Source organism: Neopelma chrysocephalum, unplaced genomic scaffold (assembly GCF_003984885.1).
Source record: "Neopelma chrysocephalum unplaced genomic scaffold, ASM398488v2 Primary Assembly neopelma1_116, whole genome shotgun sequence".
Taxonomy (NCBI): Eukaryota; Metazoa; Chordata; class Aves; order Passeriformes; family Pipridae; genus Neopelma; species Neopelma chrysocephalum.
The window spans coordinates 91,851-116,945 of record NW_020897778.1 but is presented as its reverse complement, the minus strand read 5'-3'; the positions used below and the strand labels follow the sequence as shown (position 1 = coordinate 116,945).

The window sequence follows — 25,095 nt, the reverse complement described above, 5'->3', positions numbered from 1 at the left end:
CAGAGGTAAACCCATTTATTTTACTGTGCAAGTCTAGAGTTTGAACTTCAAATTATATAGTGTGCTCCACTGTAAGCCTTAGCTTTGTTCATGTTCCTCCTGATAGTATTGCTTTGCTACTAGGACCATGTGAGCCTTCATTAATAGAAATGTGAAGAATATTAGACGCTTTCAAAAGAAAATAAAAATCTCATGAATCTGCGTATTTCAAAAAAGGTTTTCTGGTGAAATCAGTTCCATGCTGAGGTGGTTCTTCTGGGCTAAATTTGGTCCACGTAGCCAAAAGTCACACAAGGAAAGCAGCAGCTCAGTTGCTGTGGGATTGACAGCCCATGAGGGATCTGTGGGAACTCTGCTCCTGGAAGAGGAGCTGCAGACTGGAGATGGCAAAAGTGATGGACAGGACAGCACAGAGTATCTAAAATGACCATAGGTGCTTGGGTTTATGGTGCCTGGATTCCACCCTTCAGTCCTTTAATTCTATTGGTGCTGAATGGTCAAAGCCTGTCAAACCAGCTACCACACAAGGACAATATGGCACTGTGCATGGGAACCTGGCAAGGTTTGGTTATTCAGTTCAGTCTAGAGAAACAAAGAATTTATCTCCTATTCCACTAAATTTTTTCTTTAATCTGTTATGGATTGAACCCTAGCCAGAGACAGCAAGCCAAGAACTTCACTGTTCCCATTTCAGGGCTGTAAAAACATACTCAGAAATCATAGAGAGAGAGGGAATTACAGGTCTTTCCTTTCTCTGTGGTCAGCAGAGTGTTTATAAATTCTACATGTCGTTTCAGTGTGTATTAGTTGCTCTGTTAAGATTTGCACATCAGCAAGTTAAGCCAAAATGCTCATGATTCACATGAGTCTATGATGTAATATCAGCCCTCATCCCTTTTCAGAGCTGCCCAGAGTGGAGTGCTTGAGAAAGGAGCTGGTTTGGCAAAATGGGAACCTTGTAAATGACCGATAGGAAAGCTGACAGTCCATTTGGATCGACTTGGTAGTCAGAAAATGACAAATGTCTTTTTTCCCCTTCTTTTTAAGAAAGCCTGATTCCCCACTATGTCTGGTCAAAGCCTGGTGCAGAAGGTGTAATCCTCTGTGACATGATTTGGAGCTGTTGGAACATGCTTATTTTTAAAGTTTAGCTTATTGAATTCTTCTGTGATTTCTATGATTGATTTCCCTTTTGTTTCTGGAAGGTACAGGTGGACAATCATCCCTGAAGTGAAAAGTACCCCCATAAAAATGAGGAAGCAGAAGTGCTTGAGTCTTTCCTGCAGGGAAAGAGCAAAGGGAGAAAGTGAGCAAGATGAGCATCTCTTTTCTTTAGTCACCTTCTTGGCACAATTTTTGTATTTGGGTCCCAAAGTACTTTGAATTTGACAAGAAATTATTTTCATTTTGACCTTTGAAAAATATTTCAGTCTGAATAAGTATTTTGGTCAAATCAGGGCCCTTCAGTTGCCAAAGTGACTTGGGAGGGCAGGTGCCAAGACCGCTCCAGGCTGACACGGCATTGTCATGTCCTGCTGCTCGTCTTCCCACCCCCATGGCTGACTGAAGTTTGGTGTCCTTGGGAGCCTCCCTGGCAAAGCCACTCACCACAATGAACGGGAAGGTTGTCCCGATCACAAACACTCCCAGCCAGTTGAGAACCGCGCCGATCACAAGGGCAGGTGGTCTGCAGGACAGCGTGAAGATTTCAACCCTGGTGGAAACGGTGGCACCACCTGAAGGGAGAGAAGAATCAGAATTATTGCTTGTTGATATGTTTGGTTTCAACATTTGGATAGAGTGGTACTGTTACACAGTCAGCACATAGATGCTGCTGTCATGGACTGGCATTCAGAACACTTGAGTATGTAGCTCTTCTTTACAAATAAAAATGTTGGTGGCATCTTATAAACCATGAGACAGACATCAGTTTATTAAAGTGGTAAAATATTCAAATAGATTTTTGGGGAGATCCAAGAATTAAGTGGTTTACACTTGAGAAAGCCTGAAATTTTCTCATGAAAGAAGTTGTGTCAGAATGGCATGACAATTATTATTGCTCACAAGGATTGCCAGCATGATTCTGCTGGATCACCAATGAGTGATCTTCCCAGATTCACTTCCTTGGTATTTCAGTTATGTTTGGAAGTCACAGGCTTTCAACAGTTTTGATTTAGGAAAATAATTCAAGCCTGACATATGGGGAGGCAAATATTTTAAAAATTAATAGCCTTTAAAAAATAAAATTTAAGAAGTAGCAGACAATATTTGCTAGGAAAGGAATTAGTCCAAAGTAGGTCTTCTGCACTGCTGTCCATGTGGGATAAGATGTAACATTATACAACACTGAATTAAATAAAACTCTTGCTTTTCTTTTTCTCTTTCTTTTTTTTTCCTAGTATTTTTAAAAAATCTTTTACCCATCTGTTTTTGCTCTATTTTTGCTGTATTTTTCCAGTGTATTCCTTTCCCCTTGTTAACAAAACCCAAACCTGATGGCACTGAAGTTTATGGCCAGTGATTGGCCCCATTATATTTAAATTACTACAAGATTTTGTTAAATGAATTTACTTATGCAATATAATGCAGTATTTTCCTAGCCATATTAATAAGCTGACATGATTCAATCTCTTTATTTCCTTTGACTGAGTACTTACCTGGCCCAACTGCAAAAACAACTGCAAACAGGATAATGAGGCAAAGGCTGCAGTATGGCATCCAGAAATACCAGTCCTGGGGGGAAAAAACCAATAACAAACTTCTGGGTGAAAACTGTTGATAACTGTAGGAGAGAAATGCTCCTTTTCCAACACTGTCACCTCAAGAAGGAAATATTCAGTGTGTGGGAACTGACAGAGAGATGTGAGTGCTTTTCCTGAGGAAGGAGCAGTGAGGTGTCTGTTAGATGAGCAGAGAAGCAGGTTCGCTTGGAAGGTTACTGTTGAAGGAAGTCCAGATAGTACTATTGGATCCTGTTCTCCTTTCTTCTTGACCTCACAGTGCTTCCTCCAATCCTTAGAGATATGGCAAGGCCAAATCATATTTTTCTTCACTTTTGTAAAGATATAGATTCAATTACTGGTACTGAAAAGGAGCTTTCCTAGATCTTAGTCAAGAAGAAAAGAGACTCGATGCTTTAGGAAAAAAGATTCTCTCAGCTGTGTTTGAGACCCTTCATGAATAAAACAAAAATGGAAGTCTGCTGCCACCTTGCTTCAAGGCTAATTTTACAGTGTATCTATAGAGTGGCTCTGGACGAGTACTGGTAACCCAGGTGATTTGCTTCTGAAGAAGCCACAGCAAGGACACGGACATGTCATTGTTAGACAGGTGAACTGGTCTCCTGCCTGTGAACAGACCGTGCCTTCCCAGCATCCTCTGCAGCAAAGTTAAATTTCAAATTCACTGATGGAAGAAGTCTGGGGTTCTGTTGTTACTTGTTAGAAACAGTGTGAATAGGAAGGGCCGTTTTCCTTGGACTGTCTTTTGATCTGTGCTGATCAGTGTTTGGTGCTTGGAGTCCGATGAAACGAGCATTCAGTGTCAGTCTGCCAGTGTTTTATGTGCTCCTTGCTAAGGTCATGGGGTCACACTGAAAGGAAGGTAGGAGTACATGAGAGTACTGGCTGAGAGGGAGTTTAATCCTGAGTATAGACGAGCTTGATCTAAGCCTCACTTTCTTTTCTCATTAGTGTGGTCCTGCCCATGAGCAGAAGTTAGAAATAGAGTAGGCAGAGAAATCTGCCGTGAGAACTTCCTTACCTGTAGGGAGAGAGTCACGGTGATACAAGCCAGCAGTGAACCCATGATCCAATAGCCTCCTCTTAGGAGCGTTTTCCTGCCCAGTCGCTCAATGATGGAGCTCTGAAGGGCAGAAATCACACTGATATCAGGGCCAGAGAGCACGTTGTGACCCATTCCCATAGTAATGTGACTTACACAGACTACAGCAGCTACGAGTTCAGAGAGTCCAATAGAGAGGGTCATATAGGAGACCATTCTTTCATCAAAGCCAGCAGCCTGGAGGACTTCATAAGTATAAAAATAAATCTGGAAAAAAACCCCCATAAAACAGTAAGAGAAGAAAAGAATTGATTTCTTACCCATACCTGTGTGCCACTGCCTAGATAGGAGCTGTTAATCAAGGAGCATGCAGCTCAGCTTTTGAGTGATCTAGGATTCTGCACTCTTTTTGATACTATTTACTTTATCAGCAGGCAAAAATATTGTAATATTTAGTTAATTCCTTAATTATTTCATAAAAGATAAAATCCTGGGATAATTGGACCTGCAGCTCCTATAATGTAATTAGGTTTGCAGAATTTTGATTTAGGTGATTTCAGAGGCAGCCAGGTATATGATGTCTTCAGAGCCCATCCAAAAATATCATTGTGGGGTATTCTCAAGAAAGAAGAGTGTGGGTTATGGAGTCATGATGGGGTAAAACAAGCATCTTTTCAAATATCTTTGCTTGTGTTTGGGGACATGCTGTGATGATAAAGATTCCAGTTTAAGCTGTGTGGGACTCAGCTGTGTATTTCCTTTACAGATGTTGCTGCATTGTGATGTTAGAGGCAGAAGGGTCACGCAGGCAACTGCAAAGCTGTGGCTTCAAGAGGATCCCAGAAAAGTTCTGCTGTGAGGATGAGCAGGAGAAGTGCAGAAGCTGCAGAACAGTGAGCATGTTCATTGTTAGCTTTGAGGGCAGAGTGGGCAGAGAGCCATCCCAACATCTCAGGGTGCCAAGAGCCAGGGGCAAATAGCAGCAGCTGCAGCCCAGCAGTCACATAAAAATTACACTGCAGATTTTGCCAGTAGAGGCTCATTTGTAAAAGTGGGTTCTGGAGCCTGGTAGCTGCTCTCAGAGGTGGCTGTTCAGTGAGTCTGACTACAGAGGGAGGTAACTCTGGCAGGGACTGGAGCTGGGCAGAGGGATGTCACATGGAGAGCCCGGCCAAGCTTTGCAGGCTGCTGCTGCCCTGTAGAAGGGCTGGCAGACAGCAAGGTGTGGCCTGAGAAGCCTGAGGAAAATGGAGGGAGCTCCTATGAGCCGTCATGTCTCCCTTAAGGTTGTCAATAAGTGTTTTGAGAATTTAAGGGGGAAATACACTCAACTGCATTGATGCCACATAGCTGAACTGTGGCGGTCAGAATAATTATCATGTACAGCTGCCAACGCAAAGCTGGTTCTTTCACTAGTTCCAGGACACTCAAGATCTTGGTGTTTTTCATTGTTGCCTTCTCTTTCATGATGTCATCAATCTCTGCTTGGTGATGGCCTTCACCCCAAAGCTGCCTTATGGCTGTGGAGGAGAAGGAGAGTGAGACCTGCCATGTTAATTTGTTTGTTGAGTAGGTGATTCAAGTGTCTGGCAGCCCTGCGTGCGTGGGCTGGGGCTGTGCTGAGAGGCAGAGATGTCCTACAGGGTCTCCCAGAGCCCTGGTCCCCTCCTGCACAGAGGGACTTATTGTGACAGAGGGGCCTTAGAGGGGTGCACAGTGACTCTCTCCCTGCCCTTTGGACCATTTTTGTACCTTCCTCCTTCTCTTGGGGTGTGAGCAGGGTACACAGCCAACAACAGAGCTGCGGGGTGCCCTGCAGAGCCCTGAAGTGCAAACAGCCATTTCCATTTGTCATTTATTGGTAATCATAAGACTGACAGTACAGGTGATTTCAGCTGAATGCGAAAGGTCTTGTAACATAGAACTGCAGAGAAGTAGTTTTGTGTTCTATATGGAGACTACAACAAAAATATACTTATAGGTATTCACAGAGCCATGTTGGAAATGAGCAGGGAGAAAATTTGTCCTGCTTATTTTTTCCATATGGGGAAAGCAAGAATCACAAAACAATTGTAAATCAAGTGACGAACAGGAACCTGGAGCCTTCAGTTACCTTTTTTGCAGCCTTCCTGGTCTTCTTTTTGCATGAGGAGATATGGTGGGGACTCGGGGAAGAAGGGAAGTGTGACCAGCTGGACCAGTGCTGGAAATCCACAGGAAGCCATCAGCATGGGCCACAGGGACTGCCTGCCCAGCAGCTCCCTGGCAGGGATAAAACATGTGTATAGAATAAGAATTCATTGCATTGGTTTTGAGGAGAGAAAGGGATGGATGGAAAAGCAGAGGAAGGAGCAAAAGGTAGAAGGGATCCAGAAATGGATTGTGTGGGTAATCCATTGCATTATACCTTTGTCCTAAAATTTGCCCTACGGCTTTTCCCAGTGACCAAAAGAAAGAGGAAGTAGAGTTTGCAAATCCACGTAGCTTCTTAGGGGAAATTTCTCCAACATATTGATGATGTAGAGGGACACAAAGGCCTTGAGGTGAGGAGAGAATTATGGGAGAGAAGAAAGAAGACATTCATAACCACTGGAAATAAAACTGGATGTAAATAATTAAGCATTACAGAATATAGCTGCCTCAAGCACGGAGTTGTTTCTCATACCTCAACCCACATATGAAATTTTTCATTACTAGATTTTCTAACTCTTTCTACCAAAGTATTTGAGCCTCTTTGCATAGTGCAGTTTCCTGATCTTAACAAACATACAGTTTTCCCTTTAAAGTGTAGCTTCATCACAAAATCTCTTGTGAGCCTTAACATATTTTAAAGGACACAGAGTATGCAAGTGCTGAATAACTAAACCCCTTGTAGTAATATTTAAAATGCTTGTAGTTAACCCACATAATCTCAGCCTTTCTTGACATAATGCTATTGAAGAGCTGAATGGTAGATCCATGGTCGATTAACACATACATTGCTATAGTTAATGTTGATTTGTACATGATTTAGAGCGAGACAGAAGTATTTCTTTTCTGCTATCAGCAATAATTTTTATGATTCAGACAGAGTTGATGTTCCCAGCCGTATGTGAAGTACTTCATAACTCAGGTGTGCTGCATATTAGTCTGGGAACAAGAGCTTTTTCCTGATATGGTGGTCACAGCCCCTTTTATCTGTTTTGAAAGCAATATGTTCTTCTCTTGGCTTTATGTGATGGGAAAACAATATCTTTTAATTGCAGTCTCTTTAACAAAAACCAAGTCTTTGCATGAGGCATGATACAGGTTCTAGACCAGAGCAGGACCTCTGTGGGTGATTAATTCTTAAACTACATCTGTAGTTCTTTGATACAACTGTATGTCAGACAAGCAGTGTACAAAATCTTGGTATTTGAAAAATAGGCATTAACTTCTAAGTTAACTCTATTATAAGTTAAAATAGGTATCCCTGTGAATATCCAAACAATGGAAAAGCAAGTTTTGTGTAGGAAAAAATGCAAGAAATACTGATACCAGCACAGGAGGTTTTGCTGGATGTGGTGTACTTGCTAGGAGTGATTTTGCTTGATTATTACCAGATCTTTGTGCTAATCCAAGGAATTTATGGCTTGGAAGACTCCTCCTTATCAAAATACTAGCTTTAAACCATATAATTTTCAGTACTGCCAACCAAAATGAAGATAATATTATACATATTTTTCCTTCAGGCAAAAGCTCTGTTTCATATTGTATCAAAACAGTCCTGATAGCTCTGAATATTTATATACTTGGCAAAGCTGAATTTCATTTGATATAAGTGAAATTAGTGATAATTAGTGAAAATAGTGATTATTGCTTGGTCTTATAGAAAATCTTCTGATGAAATGTCACTGACTTTAATATTTTATTTCCTTAGTGGAGGGTTATTTTTTACTTTGAATAAAGATGTAAAATCTTGTGAGATCCTGCTGACCTGTGGGAGAAATCACTCACCTGCACTTATTCCACACATGAAGCGCCCAATTAGAATCATCTCAAAGGACTGGGCTGTTTTACTGCAGCCCATGATAGATGCTGCCAGTATCATGAGCAGGTTGTTGCACAAGAGACATTTCTTTCTGTAAGGAAATGAAAAGATGTTTTGTAAATCAGAAGGCAAATGGCACTTATAGCTCCTGCCATGCAGGAATTCTTGGGTGAAATTGTCTTGCTAGTTCTGTGAAATGGCACATATGTAGTCCAGGATTAAATAAGCCCTTCCATGTTGTTGGCACTGGATACTCTGGACTCATGGTGTACCTTGGCACATAGTTAGACCTGGGAGTTTGGGAACACTTCTGGGTTGTGTAGCAGAGAAAAGTCTTAAAACTTTTCTGCACTTGAATATCCTCTATGAAACACATTGTCGTAGCACTTAGAAGGACATCAATGGTTCTATATGTTGAGTGGCACTTTCAAGAACCCATTCTGTCTTCAGCCAGGCTGCCTTTCCTCTTTGCTGAGACTAACCCAATCTGAGTAACTGTGCCTGGCGTGACAGGCTGGCAGCACAGCTGATTAGTCCATGCCACAGGACAAGGGCAGGAAGCAGGAAAACCAGTTGACCCCACAGCTAACCTGGCTGTGTTACAGCCATGACTGAGTCTAAAACTCTGTCTCACATTTAAAACCTCGACTGTCATTTCCTCGAGCTAAGATTCAACTGACAAATTGTCTTTGAACATACATACTTGCCATATTTGACAGCGAGGTATCTACTTCCTGAAGAACCCAAGAGACCTCCTATACCAAAGATGGACACGGCGATAGACCATAGGAACAGGAGGTTATCCTGCTGGATGGGGTAGCCATATCGCTCCAGCCAAGTTTCATTAACGAAAACCTTTACATGCTGAGACAGAAAAAGAATTTCCATTAACAATACCTGTGGCAGCAGTGCATGTATTTTGTTATGTTTACAATGTAATTTTGCTGCTTCAGCTAAAGTTACTATTCCATATAGACTTTAAAATTGTGCATTTTAGCTAACGGACATAGTGTAATAGAGTGTACTGTGTTTGTTTTTTTCATTAAAGGGAGTTCAATCTTTGGGTTTTTATCCTTGAAATCTGAGGAACTGAGGCATGAATTGGTACTAAAGAATAGCATAAACACCCCTGCAAAGTTTTGCAAAGGAGTTATGGGTTTTGTCTCACATGCCTGCCAAGAATGCCAGGTTACACAGCGTATCTTCAGTGCAGTTCCTAAGTACTTTTTCACTCAGAATTTAATGCTCTAAAGCCAGATAATAACACTGTTCCCATAAGGTGATCCCTACAAAATAATGATGTCTTCCATCTAGACCTCAGTATCTTTAATGGAAGTTTTGCATGTGATCAGTGGAGAGAAGCAGATATTTTCCTAGAGCATGGCTAACTTGACTGATTATTTGTCTGTGAAGATGGGTAGCTATAAAAATATCAACTGAAGCCACTGATGCAGGCAAATGTGCTGAAGGTTTTTAGGGGAGACAGATGCCACCCTACTCAGTGTGTGTCTTCTGATTAACAGTTCTATAAATAACAACTTGCAGATCTCTTTTTTTTTTTCAACACTTTGACATGTTCTGCTTTTCATGATAGCATAACATAGCAACCGGGAAATGAGAGGAGAATACTGTGATTAAACCCTTTCTGACTGCCAGAGGGGAGCATCCCCAAGCAGCAGTGTAGACTCAGTGCCCTCATTAACCAGTGTGCCATGTGCATCTTTGCCTACCTGAGACATGTAGGTCAGGGTAGAAATCTGAAAGCCAATTTGGAATGTTCCACCGATCCCCAGGACAGCGATCATTTGAAAGAGCCCCTGGTACTGCACCTGTAGATGGAGAACAAAATCTTCTTAGGCTTGTAGCCACATCAGGCTCTTCTTGCAACGTGTCTTTCATTCTCCAGCAACATCTCATTTGTTCAAGGGATCTGCAGGTGGGAATGTTCCCCCTGCTTGCCACGGTGTGAGGAATACATCCTCCCGTGATTTCCCCACATCCAGCTCAAGGAAACGCAGCTCCCACAAACATCCTTGTCAAGGTGCCACAGCTGCCGACATCCAGTCCTGTTCCCTGCCTTTCAAAACCTCTGCCTGCCATGTCTTGCACTAAATAATTAGTGATATATTTAACTAAGCTCTTTTTTTCAGCAGGTGAGCAAAGCAAATTATGTTTGCAGGTAAGCAAATATTTTCAAGTAACTGAAAACATTTAAGAAACATTAACATATTGACAGAGATGGATGACAGAGCATATGAAGTGCAAACATCTGTAATACCTAAAAATGGTGGGCAGAACCACTTCCAAGAATCTTTTAGTGAGTAGGAGCCTTGTTGTTTTTACTGATATATCAACTTAGTTTTATTTGAAACACCACTAGCATACAAAAATGTCACAGATGCAAATACCCCATGGAAGACTTACCAGGTCTGATAGGAAGCTGGTCATCTCTGGCTGGGGGCTGGTTGTCCAGTGTGTGATGTGTCTTTGTCATCACAGGCTTCTGTGTCTCTGTCTCCTGCCTGCTGGTATGGCAGTGGGCATTTGGCTTTGGGGATCAGAGTTAAATTTTTACTATTTCATCTTCCCTCACTTATATTTACTTCAACTGGCCAAAGTTAACACTGCCAGATTAAATATTTCAGGAAATAATTGCATCTAGTCCACTCTCCAGGGGGAAGGTTTCAAAGCACAGGAAGTTTGCATCTGGGGATTAGAGTGAGGGCTTTGGAAAGGGAAAGGAGAAGAGTTCGGGCAAAAAATCTGAACAGTTTTCCAGAAACAGTAAAACACTTTACTCCAATGGTACAGACCAGAGGGTATGTCTGCCATAATCGGCAGAAAGCAAAGGCAGCTGGTGCAAGGTTTAGGTACTGTTGTTTACAAACAAGTAAAGTACCTGGTGTTCTGTTTCGCATTCATTGGTATAGCAAATATTGTTATTAGAAGAAAAATAAGCAAGTTTCAAAGCCTAATTCTGCTGTTCTGGTCTTAAGTATCAGTTAGACTGTACTGAGGATTGGGTGTTTATGGGGATGTTTGACAGCCAGGTGTGCTGAAAAAGCAGTAAGAGATAGTGTGCCCTGGCAGAGGCTTTCAGAATAGAGCATCTGGCCCTGAAGGCTCCTCTTGAAAGAGCCAGTAACAAAGACACACTTTCTCATGAGAGTAATCAAAGGAGGTAAATATTCCTTAATGAGTTAGGAGGGTACAAGTAGGATCTTACTCCCTCAGCTTTGTCACAGAACCGCTCCAAAATCAGTGTTGCAGGCATGAAAAAGTCACCTTTGGTTCCCAGAGGCTCCTCTCTTGTGAGGTGAAGCTCAAATTGTAGCTCTGCGTGGCTTCTGCTCGAGCCAGCACTTGGAAGAGAGATGTTGTTCTGCCTGGGGCTTTCCTTTGTGGCTGGTGCCCTGTGCTGTTCCTGCCTTCAGAGTCTTCTGCTCACTCACTCCTGCCAGGGGACTGTCCCCTGCTCCAAGGCCTGGAGTGGGGCAGGTGGGGCGATGGGGTTATACTAAAGGCCTCAGTAAATGCTCAAGCTCACCCTTGGGATTGTACTTTCAGTTCATAAAACACAGAATGCAATTATTGACAGAGGATTTCACTGCAAATACTGTGAGTCTAAAGAAATGAGAAAAAAAAACATGTTAATAATAAAACCTTGGTTACTTGTGTAATTCCAACTATTGCCTATATAACTGCATAGCAAATGCTGTTTATCCTGGCTTGCAATGGCATTTAGAATGATTTGGCAATTTTTGTAAGTATTTTCTCTTGAACACCAGCATTGTAACTAGTTGCAAAGCTATAGACTATTTATTGTTTCAAAATGTTAATGTTTTTTTCTATTACATGTTTTTTCTCAAATTGTGTCAAGGTGTAGGGTGGCTACGCCATAAACAATCTTGCACTCCTTGAAAATAATTACTTAGGATCTCAAATAGCAGCAAATTCCACCATCTCACAGTGAAATTTTTCTTACATTTTTGGGGATTTCTGGTGATTCTGAGCTGTACATGACTATTTCAGGTTATTAGCAATTTCAGGAGATTTTAATTCCAGGAGTTTACTGCTTGTTTTTTTGTCAAGCCAATGTTGAGCTCATGAGGATCCCCGTAAAGATAAGGAAGCAGAAAGAGATGAGATTTTCCTGGAAATAAATAACAGAAAAAAAATTTTATTTTATTCTTTTGCTTCTCTTTTTACAAGACTTAGAACATGATGACAAAATTATGACAATGATGGCTAAGTTTCGCTTTGTAGCTGCCTAAACCCAGTCTTTAGGTGTGAAACAGCAACAGAAATAAAATAGTTAAAATAGTTAAAATTTCCTTCTTTCCTGAAGGCAAGATAGGCAGGGTGAGTAGTCAAAACAATTTGAGATGTTGTGTGCAGAAGTATGAAGGAGAGGCCTTGGCATGGGATTAAAAAAACTCACAAACATTAATATTGTCAGGTTAATCATATACTATCTGGTTTATCAGTAACTGCAAGAAATGCAGCAATAGTGAGCATTTGGGAGAACAGGCCTCCTGAGGTCTGGGACACTGGATTGGTGCAGTTTGGGAGGATGAATGCTTGAGATGGAAAAGTTCATTAAGCCATGAAGTAGAGGAGGTGCCCAGCAAGGCAACCTGTGAAGGATTGACTTCTTACAGGAGGCACTGGAGCTATATCAGTCAGCATGGCTGGGCTTCATAGAGAGGGACAGGGGGATCCAGGGCTCCTGTTTTAAACCAGACATGGTGCTGTGTGACAGGGATGAACAGTCCCTCTGCAGGGTTCCAGCTGTGCTTCTGCTGAGGCCAATTCCTGCAAAAGGACCGGTAAAGACAAAGTGACACTGACCAAGTTTACAAGATAAAATTCTCTCTTCTGTATGTTCAAAGAGGTTGAGAATCCGGAAAAGAAGCTATGAAAAAGAGAAAAAGGAGAGTCAAAGCAGAGGGAAGGAACTGAGAAATGAAAGTGGAAGTTCCACAGCAAAATACAGTATTGATCTGGTGCAGTGCCAACAGTGAACACTGATCCTAATGTCTATTTTTCCATCTGCCTGTTGAGTTAGTGACTCCATGGCTTTAATGTCTGTTCAGCACAGTTCAGAAGTGCTAGCACTTGCAGTTGCACCTGATTGTGAAACCTGTGCAAGCTGGGAAAGAATAGCATGGAAGATGATAAATGTGACATTTGTGTTCCATTTGGCCTCCTGCTGCCCATATTTTCAAACAGGACACTCAGGCATTAGTAATTCCCTTTTACAACATTGTTAGGGAAGCTGCAACCTGCACTGCCACAGTAGGGGTGGAGGAAGAGAGCGTGGTGGCAAAAAGAAGCATAAGATTTCATCCTGGATGCAGGCAGCGCCTTGTGGGAAGGTGTGAGGGTACAGGAACTGTTGTGGGCAGGTTGACATGTGCAAGCCAGTCTGTCCCTTATTGCAAAATAATGTCCATAATCCAAAACTTTTCTTCTTAAATGACGTGATGCATTTATGTAGCACTTTGCCAGGTCAGTGAAGCTCTGTTAGGTCAGTAGATGTTAAATGCCAGTTTTCCAGAAAGAGTGACAGATGGATGGGTGAAAATATCCAAAACCAAATCAGCAGCCAGTTGATGGCCAGGAGTAAATCTCATGACTGCTTGACTCCCACCCAGATACAATGTATTTTACAGTGTCTGCAAGCTTGAACTGAAGAATTTTCTTATGCACATCTAAGAGTTGTTTTGTGTGGAGATGGGCAGAAAACCAACTGCATTAATGTCAGAGAATTGCAGAGTTATGATCACAATAATAAATGCACAGGTGCCAGTGCAGAGTCTGGTCTTCCATCACTTCCAGCACACTCGGGATTTTGCTGTTTTCCATCGCTGCTTTTTGTTTTAGCAGATCGTCCATTTCTGCTTGGTGCTTTTCCTCACCACACAGTTCCTTCACAGCTGTGCAGAACAAAGAGGAAGGCTCAATACCACTGCATCATAATATTTGTACATGCAGATCTTTCAGATTATTAATTAGTTATTCCCCTAAGGTTTCATGATATTAACAGACATGGGATGAGAACACAAGAGACATATATTTATATCTTGCAGACATAAGATCCTATTTCACAGTTGTTAGCATATAAACCTTAACTAGCACTGTACAGGTGTAAAAACATCAGCATAGCCTCTGACCTCTCTCTTTTCTGTCTCATCACATGGCTCTTGCTACAGCACCTGAGAAGTACCTTTCTAGAACCTGAACAGAGAAAATAAGATTGTAATGACTGGCAGCTCTTTGCACCAATAATGTAGCACATTGATTCATTTAAGGGCTTTGTATTTCTATGCATGTATGTTTTCATGTAGAATTACAAAGACTTGCTGTATTTGGACAGATTTGTTGGAAAGAATTTTTTATGGAGTTTTCTGTCAAGATAAGATAGCTCCCAGTAGGCTGTCTGCTGTTTTAGTTAGGTAGTTGTGGTACACAAATGACCTCATTTAACATTATCTTACATGATATCTTTTGAAAATGTCGACTGCTCATGTTAACCTGTGTTAAGTGGAGAGACTGATGTGTTTGTTACTCAGGCATGCCCACTCAAAGGCAGCTACAGTCGAGCTCTTATTCTTTTCTTTTGCAAAGAAGGGTGGGTGGAAAGGGCTGGGAATGAAAAGACAGTGGAAACAATTTGCAATTTGTTTTGGGAAGAATCCTTTATATTATTACCCCACTATCAATGACTTCGAAGATGCTTTTCTTACCGTAGTTGAGTATTTGTTCATAGAGATTTGAAAGTGAGGGATCCACCAATTCCCAATACATAGAACATTACAACCACTGGTACTGAACCTGTGAGGAATTGTACAAGCTCATTGCAAAAGTAGCTGGTGATGTCATAGTCCCTGCTTTTCTAAAATATCAGCTTGTTTGATGATGCTTAAATAATCTCAGCAGAATATGCAAAGTTTCATTGCACAAAAAGTTCAGCCAGACAAAGCTCTGGATTTTCAGTTTTGCTACTCTTCTTCAGGTTAATTCACTAACCAATCTTGCTTTATTTTCAAATGCACCGTTTCATATCTCTACCAGGCTACCAGCTAGGAGAGCTTAATAGTACCACACTTGGACATGGAAACAAGAGGGAGCAGGTGAAAATGGTATAGAAATACCATTTTAAAATTTTTCTTTTAATTAGTTTTTCTACCCATCTGGAACTTCCTTTGAAGTATCCATGATGATTTAGTCCATAAAGTTTACTCTGTGTCTTGACTTTTTTTTATTTTAAATGTTACCTCTAATTTTTGCAGCAACAAAATTAGAAGGATTATCCCCTGCCCACCCTATTATTTTGAAAATAATTTGATAAATATGTATTGTATTTTCTTAGGAATGATGATTGCAACAGATCACCTCACAGTTCTTCTGAAAGCCTGATGTTGACAGCTGGTGCTGCCAGCTGCAGTACTCACCACTTCTAGAAAGAGCTTGTCCATCTCATATTGAAAGGGTGGCTGATCCCAGGTAGACAGAACTCTGTCAGACTGTGCAAGTGTTTTCTCTCATGCGTCTTCAGCACCTTCTCCTTAAGTAACCACCTGACTCTGAGGCTGAGGTTAATGTTTACTTCGTATGATTTCTGTTCATTTATGTTTTTTGTAGCAACTGGACAGCACTTAGAATGGATGGATTAAATATTTCAATGCCTCAACAGGAGAGGGCCCTCTGAATGGGAACGTTTTGTAGCATGAGTGCTCCCTATTTTGATACAGGAAGTGATACCAGATTGAATATAAAATCTAACCCAGGTTTCAGTTGCTGGAACACACACCAGCCCTTTAATATCAGAGCTTCTCCTATGGCTATTCCTTTAGAAGTAGTAAATACATTATTTGAAATTTTTAAACAGAAAAATCCCTAAAACTTAACACTAATTCAGTTCTCCAGCACAGTGATAACCGATATGAATGGTTAAACTGCAAAAAGAAAGGACTTATGGTCCTGCTGAACAGGAGGCTTAGAATACCATTTGTGATTGTGACAGAAAGAGGAAAAATAATTGATCATTCTATATGAGTTTGGGGAGGAAAGTGACTGGATGATGCAGTGGTCAGCTGAATTAACAGCCTTTGAATAGCTCAGTGAGGGGTGCTGTGGAGCACAGCAGTGAAATGTAGGATTGTGAGCTGATGTGCAGCAGCAAAGTACAGTGTGTCCTAGACCAGTACACAGCCAGCAGATATCGGCCATCACAGCTTCTGGTTTTATTTTTTTGTTTTTAATTAGTTAATCGTGTATAAAATGGGCTGAATTTTCAAAGTCTCTACTTTCTCAGTACTCTCTCAAAGTCTCTTACTCCCTCTCTGCAGGGCTCTGATCCTCCAGCTCTCAGCACTGCCTGTATGTTTATTAACCCTCGTGCCATTCATGAGGTACCAGAATACATTAAAAAACTTCCTCCTGATTTTGCTACAACTGATATGCACAGAGAGTGCAACCAGTTTGTCCAGAGAATGCAAGCGAGAGTTTTCTGCACCGATTGCCCAGGGATTGGGGCTGATCCCTGACAGTCATTATAGAGACAATCAGGACATACAGTTACTTGATGTCAGCTCAAGCAAATACAAGCTCTCTTTATCCTACTAGGTATTTGTTCATGTGCAGTGTTCACAATCAATACTAGGTAGTGTGATATCACAATGACATGAGATGACACGAACATTGTTTGCAAGAACTATGTCTGTGTTTAATCCTTTCTTCATCCTGCTCTTAATCTTGAGCAGAATTTTCTTATAAAGTAACAAACATAAAGATAAATCTTGCTGCTTGAAAATGACAGCAATGCAGAAAGATTTGAAATACAATTGGTGTGTTATGCCTGAAAATGTTTTCCATGTGCCAGTTCTTAGAAATGTCTGTAGTTGCTATTGTTTTCCTGCTACGGAGTCACTCTAGGAATGAGCCATTGACTCTCACCATGAAAAGCAAAGATGAATATAAAACAGGACTACTTGGATTAATGACAAGCTATCTCTGGATTGCTTTTTGGGTTGTATTTCATTGAGAAAAGTCCATGTTAATATTCAGTTTTCAGTTTGATTTTGAGACAGGCCTTTTTGTCAGTGGAAGTTACTGATGGTGGCTTATCAGAGCTTGGTGCAGAATGTCTTTTCTTCAGTAGCATTCACCTTCACAGCCTGGTGACGTTTCTTCTTAAACCGGCGTGTTTTGAATTCTTCTGTGATTTCAGAGATTGACTTCCCTTTTGTTTCTGGGAGGAACAGGTAGATGAGAACCGCTGAAATGATCAGGACAGCAATAAAGATGAGGAAGCAGAAAGGACCAAGAAGCATCTGGAGATAAAAATAGAATAAGATGAGTGATTTTCCTGGCAATATTTGCTCTATAGATTCTTGAAAGTAGTTGATTTGTTCCTGCGAAATGAGGAATAAGGTGATTTTACAGCAGCAATATTCATTTATCTTTTCAATCTGTTCTTGAGGCAGCAGATGATTTCTGAGGTATTGGGAAGTGTTTTGCATAAATGGCCTCCATGTGCCAATAGCAATAAGGGATTCACAATTTTATCATCTGCAAGTCACTTCATCCTACTCCCTGTCCAGACCAGTCTAGAAAAAATTGATCAGTTAAAATTGATAGAGTCAAAGAGAAGGTTTGAATCAAATTACATACTACAGCAAAGGGGAAAACCATTCCAGTGAAAGTGAGGCCCAGCCAGATGACGATTCCACCAATGACAAAAGCGGAGGCTCTTGTTGAGAGTGTGAAGATTTCATTATTAACAGATGAAACGGCTCCAGCTGAGGGAAAAATAACATGAAAAAGCAATAGTTGTTGTAGTTGTCCATTTCCCATAGGTGATACCTGAGTTCTGCTACTGTGGGAATTCTGTTGTATTTTCCAGACTTTCATGATCCTCTTATACAACTCTTACAATAGTAGAGGCTGCCATTTGAATGTGGAGAATGCAATAACTACAAGCAATGTTTAGTCAGGGAACTTCCAGAGTAAATACTGGTCTTAGGTGAGTGAGATTCTAAAAGTAAGTTTGGGTCTGGTGTTACCAATGTATTTTACAGATAAGTTAAGAAAACACTGGCATTTTAGAAGAGCCTCCCTCTGCCCTTAGGCAAAGACAGGGATCGACCAGCTGAGCCTGTATGCACTGAATGGCATTCATACCCTCCAAAACAAGTCTTAGTGAATTGATTAATAAGAATTAATTGTCTTGAACCTGTAATCCAATGAGAAAAAACAGGCTTCTGATTCATCATGGTGTGAATGATTTAAAACCACTTGTTAAAGAAATTGCTTCTTGGGTAATTAATTCATAAAAAAATTGGAACTCCCTCAATCTCAGTCCAAACTAAGCTGTTGATTTGCAAAGATATATTCACACCTTCTAGTTCTACTTCTATACATTCATGGCCTGTGCTTGTCCATGTGGTCCAAGTTTTTCTGTTGCTTTTATTGTTATACTCACCTGGTCCTATTCCGTAAGCAATGATGAATAAAAAGATGAGAATAACACTGCAGTATCGCATCCAGAGGAACTGATCCTAGACAAAGGCAAAAGGAGGGAAGAGAATGAGAATTAATTTTATAGCTGTAGCACAGCTGATCCAAGCATAGGAGCAGCAATATTTATGAAAAAGCCCATGATGCTCCCTAGAACTGCTCATCTTTTGGTACTGACCACAGTGGAAGGCCAAAAGCAGCCTGCAGTGTCACATTTACAGAGGTGAGCTTGTATTCAGAAGACATCCTGACCTGCTGTTTGGGACATGAAAGCCAAGGCTGACTATCTGCTGTCCTGCACAAAGAATTCAGATGCAGATCCACTGCCAGGGAGACATTTGCTTACACTCAGCAGGAGGCTTGTTTCGAGCAACACCAGTATCAGTGCCATCAGCAAATAACCACCACACAGGAGGATTCGGCGCCCAAACCGGTCGATTATGGAGCTCTGAAGAGTAGAAAAAAATTGCATATCACTGGAAGGATGGCAAAATCCAGCTGTAAGCCATCCAACAAATCAAGCATTCTTCTGGAGTTCTTTTTACTTCAGAGAACACAAATCTTATTGGTACCAAGTTTGTTATTTTATTGAATTCCTTCTAGCCTCTCTAACACTACGAATTAAAATCACTGCCCAGCATTGCAGCTACTTTTTCATAAATGCTCTAATCAATGGAAGCATGTTACTACTCCATTTGAATATATAGACACATAAATATATGGAAATGAGCACACATATTTATGTTTGAATGACATTGCATAAGGGATTCTTATAAGAAATTAAGAAGAATGAAGATAGGAAGAAAGACATAAAAGCTGGGACAAAATTTGGAGCGGGTGGTAACAACCACTGTACAGATTCATGCAGTACCACAGAAAAATACTTTGGTTCTTAAGGAGAAAATTAATTTGTTTTAAGGAAGAACAGACTCAATTCACATGTACTTTAATTCTTAAAGGCTCAGAAAGCTCTGACTTACACAGAATATGACAGAGATGAGTTCAGAGACTGAAACTCCTAGAGATACATATGGGATTATGCTTTCCCGCAGGTTGGCAGTCTGAAAAATTTCTGAGGTGTAAAAGGTGATCTGGGAAGTAAGAAAAATATTAAAAGTTAAGCACAGTTAATAGCTATGATACGTGCCTATCCAGCATCACTTAGAACTAGATCTGTCATCACTGCAAAAGCAGGGGTACGGTGCTGGGGCTTAGTGGAGGTGACATCCCTGCTCAAGATGTGAAAAATCAAAAGGTGATGAAGGAAAGATATTTGAAAATCCAGGGGGGTGGGAAGAAAAAAGGAAAAAAAAAGTAGTTGAAAGGAGAATATTGCCTGTAAGCCACGGGGAGAAGGTGTTGTTTTGGCAAAAAGGAGAAGGAAAGGGACAAGACAGGGAATGAAGGCAACAGTGTCCTTGCAGGAACTTAAACTGCATTGGATCTCTTGTATTCCCACCTGAGAAGCTCCCTTAACGATATGAAGAACACTGGTGATGATACCAGAGGCCTCAGGCAGTGGGCTCTGTGTGAGGAGGAATGATGAAGACCCAGAGGAAAGGGACACTGTGGCACTGTGATTACTCAACAGCAGATTTAATCATGGAAATTGGGCATTGGTTACTTAACAGCACATGTAAGCATGGAAATTGGGCAAACTCAACTGCACTCAGGCCACAGAGCTGTAGACTCAGTAACAGGAGGAGCATGGTAAGGAGCTGCGGGTACATGGATGGTTCTCTCAGCACCTCCAGGACATTCATGATTTTGGTGCCTTTTGTTATAGCCTTTTCCTTCATCAAGTCCTCAAATTCTGTGTGATAGTTCCCTTCTCCCCAGAGTTGCTTCATGGCTGCAGAAGAGACAGAATGAAGTGTACTCCTCCATCACCTGATCCATTCAGAGTTCTGTGTTTTTCAACTTTTATTGACACTAAATATTTGCAGTTCAGTCCGTGCTTTGATTCATGAGTTACTGAGCAAAGGACTGGAAGGAACATTGCTTTCTGGAACATGATGAGATTTTCCTGGAAAATGGTTTTCAGCTTGTTGTAGTATTTAAGGGTAGATCTTAAACATTTCTGATGACTGCTTCATCTAGAGAACTTTAATCATGTAATTATCAAGAAATCTGAAGCTGGCTAACAGGAAAGCTGATTTCCTCTGTTAGCTTCACTTTCCCAAGAGTTATGGTTTAACAAACTAAGGATCTAAAGTTTTATTTTACCTTTCAAGCATCCAGCCTTGTCTCCTTTCTGCAGCAAGAGATAGGGAGGGGACTCAGGAAAGAATGGTAAAAAGAGCAGTTGAATCAATGCCACCAAACCAGAGAAGGACAATAGCACATTCCATGTGTCTTCAGTTCCTAAAAGATCTCTATGAAAGTATGTTAGAGTCTATTTATAGTCCAGTAAAACTACAGTTTATATCTAATTTGATATTTTCTAAATCCTAGACTAACTAAAGAGACACAAAATGCATACAGTCCTTGAAAACTTAAATTTAAACAGAAGATGTTTATGTTAAGGAGAGGAATATAGACTACTACTTTATTTATTCTGCAAGACTGAGATTTTTCATTATACTTTGAATAATTACTAGAGATCAGTGGAGTCTGAATATTCAACAGCCCTCTGAACCAATACTGTAAGTCTGAGTAAGGTTATCAAGAAATTAGCAGGTATTTCAGATCTCAGAAATTTACTAAGAATATTTGCATACAATCTTTTCTTATTAACTTCAGCAGAGAGACTGCACCTCCAGAGATGGATCCGTCCTTTCTCAAGAGAAGGGCATTTCTCTCCCCAGTGACTGACACAGAAACCTTAGTGACTGGTACAGGGCAGGGACCTCCTTTTTGACTGCTGCAGTCAAGCAAAGTAAAACCCCACCCTTAGTGCATGTCTGTTTCTAGAACTGGGAGAACAACACTTCCCTACCATACAGAAAAAAAATAAGTAGAAAATTGGATGAGAAGCAGTAGCACAAGTACCGTAATCCAAGAATTCTTGCTACAGTTTTTCCCAGTGCAAGAAACACCGAGGAGGTCACATTTATAAATCCACGCAGCTTCTTGGGTGAGATCTCTCCAGCATACTGAACATGGGTACTCAGATGTATTCCTAAAGGGAGAAAGAGGAGAGTGCTAAAAGTGTAGAAAGAAAGAGAGAGGGTCCCTTTTCACTTCCATTTCAGCTGAAGGTTGCTCTGTCCTCTCTCTTCTGAGCTGTTTCCCATACATCCTACACAATAATAGGCTGAAAATTTACCTTTTACTTTAAGCAAGATATTTAGCTAATCCATCAGATTTCTCTCTCTACCAGACCTCTTGAAGGCAAAGGACAGCTCATCTTACTTTTTCCCAGTCTGTTCCTTGTTCCACTGGAATACTGTGCATGCCTGGGTACTCCCAGCAGGAAGATTTCTGTATCCTCCCCAAAGAAGTCACATTGACAAGGAGTAGTGGGGAGTCCTACCGGCACCGATGCCCTCGAGGAAGCGCCCAACCAGGATCATCTCAAAAGACTTGGCTGTCCTGCTGAAGCCCGTGTGCAGCGTGGCTATTATTAGGATCATATCGTTGAGCAACAGACATTTCTTCCTGCAATAGCAAACAACACCTGGGTATGAGCCAGGTTTTACTTTTTCATCCTAACTGATGTCTGCCTGTTCTCCCCCGGATTTACAGACCTAGCCTATGGTCATGTTTAAATCCATTCCTTACAGGACAACCAAATCTGATTCTGAACAGGCATGATGTCTTTGCAGAGGAGTGAAAGGGAGAAGATACATTCCTTTTATCCATGCTAACACTGTGTGAGCAAACCATGAGGCTGAAGGAAATTCCTGCAGGAAAATACTGATAAGGAACAGTCTTTTTCACTTCTTTGCTGCCAGCAAGGCTCCCATTTCAAACACTTCTTGCATCTCCAGAACAAGACAAATCCAGCTTCACTTGGAACTTGCTTCAATGCCCACCTCAAGTAAGAGAGTTTCGGCTTTGTCCTTTGTGGCACCCTCAAAAAGAGGGTTCTAAATGTGGCTTGAGGGATTTCTGCTATCTTTGCTGGAACTCTGATTATTCTTACAGAGGAATGACCCTGCACAATTTTTTTAAAGCCTGTGATCAATTAAATAAATAAATTTTAAAAAGCTTTTCTTACAGAATATCCATCTCCTCCTGCACTACTGCAGCGCTGTTGGGCTTCCTATGGCATTACCACCCAACTAAGAAATTTCAGAGATTTATTTTTGACTGAAATGTCAGCAAATATACAGGAATTGTACAGTAGCAAAAGCTGTGACAAGGAAATCAGAAATAGTCACACATTCCCATCTTTCCCATGTACTCATGTGTAGTTTTATGTGCTGAGTAAATTCTGCAACAGCAGGGGGCAGTGAGATTCTGATATCCCTTCTATTAGGTGACTAATTAATTCCTTCCCCTGCTGCATCCCTGAGTAGAGAGCTGTTGGGAGATACACTTACTTTCCAAATTTTGCAGTCAGGTACCCACTGCACAGACACCCCATCATCCCACCCACGCAGTACAGGGACACAATGACGGACCACAGCAACGTGAGGGTCTCCTGGTGCAGCACAGAACCGTATCGCTCCAGCCACGTTTCATTGATAAACTTCTGAATGTACTGAGACAGAAAAAGAGATTTTCATTCCACTGAGGCACTAATCATGATAGTTCTTCATAATGTTTACAACTTCGAAAAAAATTAGGTTATTGGCATTACAGAAAGCGTGGCTAAAGGACACTTGTTTGCAAATTGGGATTGATATTTCCTCTCATACAGCCCAATAGTGTAATAGAACCTTTCAAAAATTAATTATAATCTTTAGTGCGTTGAATCCTTGCTCTCCTACACTAAATATAGAGGCCTTTTACTCATCATAGTGAAATGCAAATGTTCTTGTTCTAGGTAGCAGATATAAAGAGAAAAGGGCTGAACTGAAGGCTGAGACTCTATCAGCTAGTTTTTAATCTTTTCTCTCCATGACATAAACTTTAAGGAAGGTATCTCAATATGTTGTTTCCACACAATTCTTTGTGGAGTAGTTTTTGGAGCACAGCTCCCAACAATCATGGAAAGATCTGGGAATAAACTGGCATAGCAACACCTAAGAGCTTTTGCAGAGCATTTTTAAAGGGTAAGGCCTAGTCCCACGAGGAACACTTAGAGATGTGATTTTATGAAGGCTTTGCTTACAGGAGAAGTATAATTGATCACAGACATTTGAAAACCAGAGAGGTGGGTTCCACCAATTCCCAGCACCACAATCATTAGCAACAGCTTCCGGTATTGGACCTGCCAAAGACAGTGAAACACATCCTAAGTTCCTGATGTCACCATGGCTTTCAGACCAGATAATTTATGGGATCTTATATCTCCACATCTCTATTATTAAGAAACCTTTAAAATGCAAATACCCATTTTTAATTTTTTAGTAATCAAAGAAAACTAATGAGAAATTGTTAAAATGCAAATCTGCCCATTCCTTTATGTTCCTGTCCTGGTCATTAGGAGCCTGAAAAGATGCAGTCTCTAATTCTGTTAGTTTTGATAACCATGGGAAAAAAAATCATAAAAGCCTTGTTCAGGTAGTTTGGGTTTACTTTTGTGCTAGAAAGACACTACAACTTTCTTGAATCCCTTTTTTGCTTTCAACTTTGCCTCCTCAAACACATTGTTCACCACATTCCAGAGATTAATCAAGTCTGTCCTCTTGAATTTTTTTTTTTTTTTTTTTTTTACATTTCCCCTTTATTATCCCCATGGGGAATGCCATTTTTAGAGTCCCTATCTGACTGACTCCTATTTGAAATGCTGTGTTTCCGTGACATACACTGGATTTTAGAGCACCCCTCACAAGCACATACGTTTTCAGGTATTTAGTCAGGTCACACTTAAAACAGACAAGTATCCTCAAATATCCTTGAGAGTGCAGGGCTGTAGAGTGGAGAGGGAGGTTTTTTTCTCTGTCTTGTCTTTTTCATTATTAGTATTTTCTTTATCTTCCTCAAAATGCCCTTTCTTTCCTGGTTTCCCAAGTCCTCTTTTAAATGTCTCACTCTTTTGTAGTTCTAATCTGTTTTCTGGAGATACCAGAACTCATATTGTTGAACTGGTGTTGTCCCAAGCATATGTTCCGTTGCTCATTTTTATTACAAGGACTGCTTGATTCCCTTTGCTGTAATCTTTAAGACCATGCTGCTGTCAATGACTAGGGCTAGAACACAAGAAGCTGAATACTCACCAGGTCTGAAAGGAAACCAGACATTTCCCCTTGAAACCCTGCCCTCTCTGAAAGCTCCTGTCAAGTCTGTCAGATGAGAGAGATGGTTTCCTCACTGAGACCGTAAGAGTTTGGGATCATAGCACAGAAGTTAAATTCTAACTACATGGCTTTTAGCAAACTATGTCCTCCTCTGACACTGGCCAGGGCCTCTTCTTGCTGGTTTAATTATTCTAAGACCCAGATATGACAAGCTGATTACAGCATTGGTAAATGTTTATCCTTGAATTGGGAGTGCTCCCCTTTACTCACACTGCTAAAACACCTGCATGTTCCTGTTGTGTGAGGAATCAGACAGTGCTACCATCTTCCCTTCAGGGGAGCAGAGTCACTCTCCACCTCTCTGACAAGCATCTTAGGCAGGGAGTTTTTCCCTCCTCTCCACTCTACCACAGAGATAATGCCCTTAGAATTGTAGCTGAGCTGTAATGCCTCTTCTTGCCTCCTGTAAGATTTTCAATTGCTTGAAGT

General features: G+C 40.9%; 2 protein-coding genes across 3 annotated transcripts; both read right to left on the bottom strand.

Annotated features, from left to right (window-relative positions):
* Nucleotides 1-10,449, bottom strand: LOC113973985 (solute carrier family 2, facilitated glucose transporter member 11-like). The gene is made up of 12 exons (XM_027696706.1): nt 10,217-10,449; nt 9,523-9,621; nt 8,496-8,656; nt 7,759-7,883; nt 6,191-6,320; nt 5,897-6,045; nt 5,116-5,303; nt 3,940-4,050; nt 3,763-3,864; nt 2,658-2,733; nt 1,609-1,736; nt 1-1,280 (listed from the first exon to the last, which is right to left on the bottom strand). The coding sequence occupies exons 1-12, from the start codon at nt 10,238-10,240 to the stop codon at nt 1,074-1,076; spliced, it is 1,500 nt and encodes a 499-aa protein (XP_027552507.1). The 5' UTR covers nt 10,241-10,449; the 3' UTR covers nt 1-1,073.
* Nucleotides 10,450-16,498: 6,049 nt separating this feature from the next.
* Nucleotides 16,499-24,718, bottom strand: LOC113973986 (solute carrier family 2, facilitated glucose transporter member 11-like). 2 transcript variants are annotated; one of them, XM_027696707.1, is made up of 12 exons: nt 24,586-24,718; nt 23,538-23,636; nt 22,804-22,964; nt 21,792-21,916; nt 21,308-21,437; nt 20,543-20,691; nt 19,981-20,168; nt 19,297-19,407; nt 18,663-18,764; nt 18,282-18,357; nt 17,471-17,598; nt 16,499-17,130 (listed from the first exon to the last, which is right to left on the bottom strand). In XM_027696707.1, the coding sequence occupies exons 1-12, from the start codon at nt 24,607-24,609 to the stop codon at nt 16,924-16,926; spliced, it is 1,500 nt and encodes a 499-aa protein (XP_027552508.1). In that variant the 5' UTR covers nt 24,610-24,718; the 3' UTR covers nt 16,499-16,923. The 2 variants fall into 2 exon arrangements, with proteins under 2 accessions (XP_027552508.1, XP_027552509.1); XM_027696708.1 differs by having other exon boundaries at nt 20,065-20,168.
* Between the last annotated feature and the right edge of the window lie 377 nt (nt 24,719-25,095).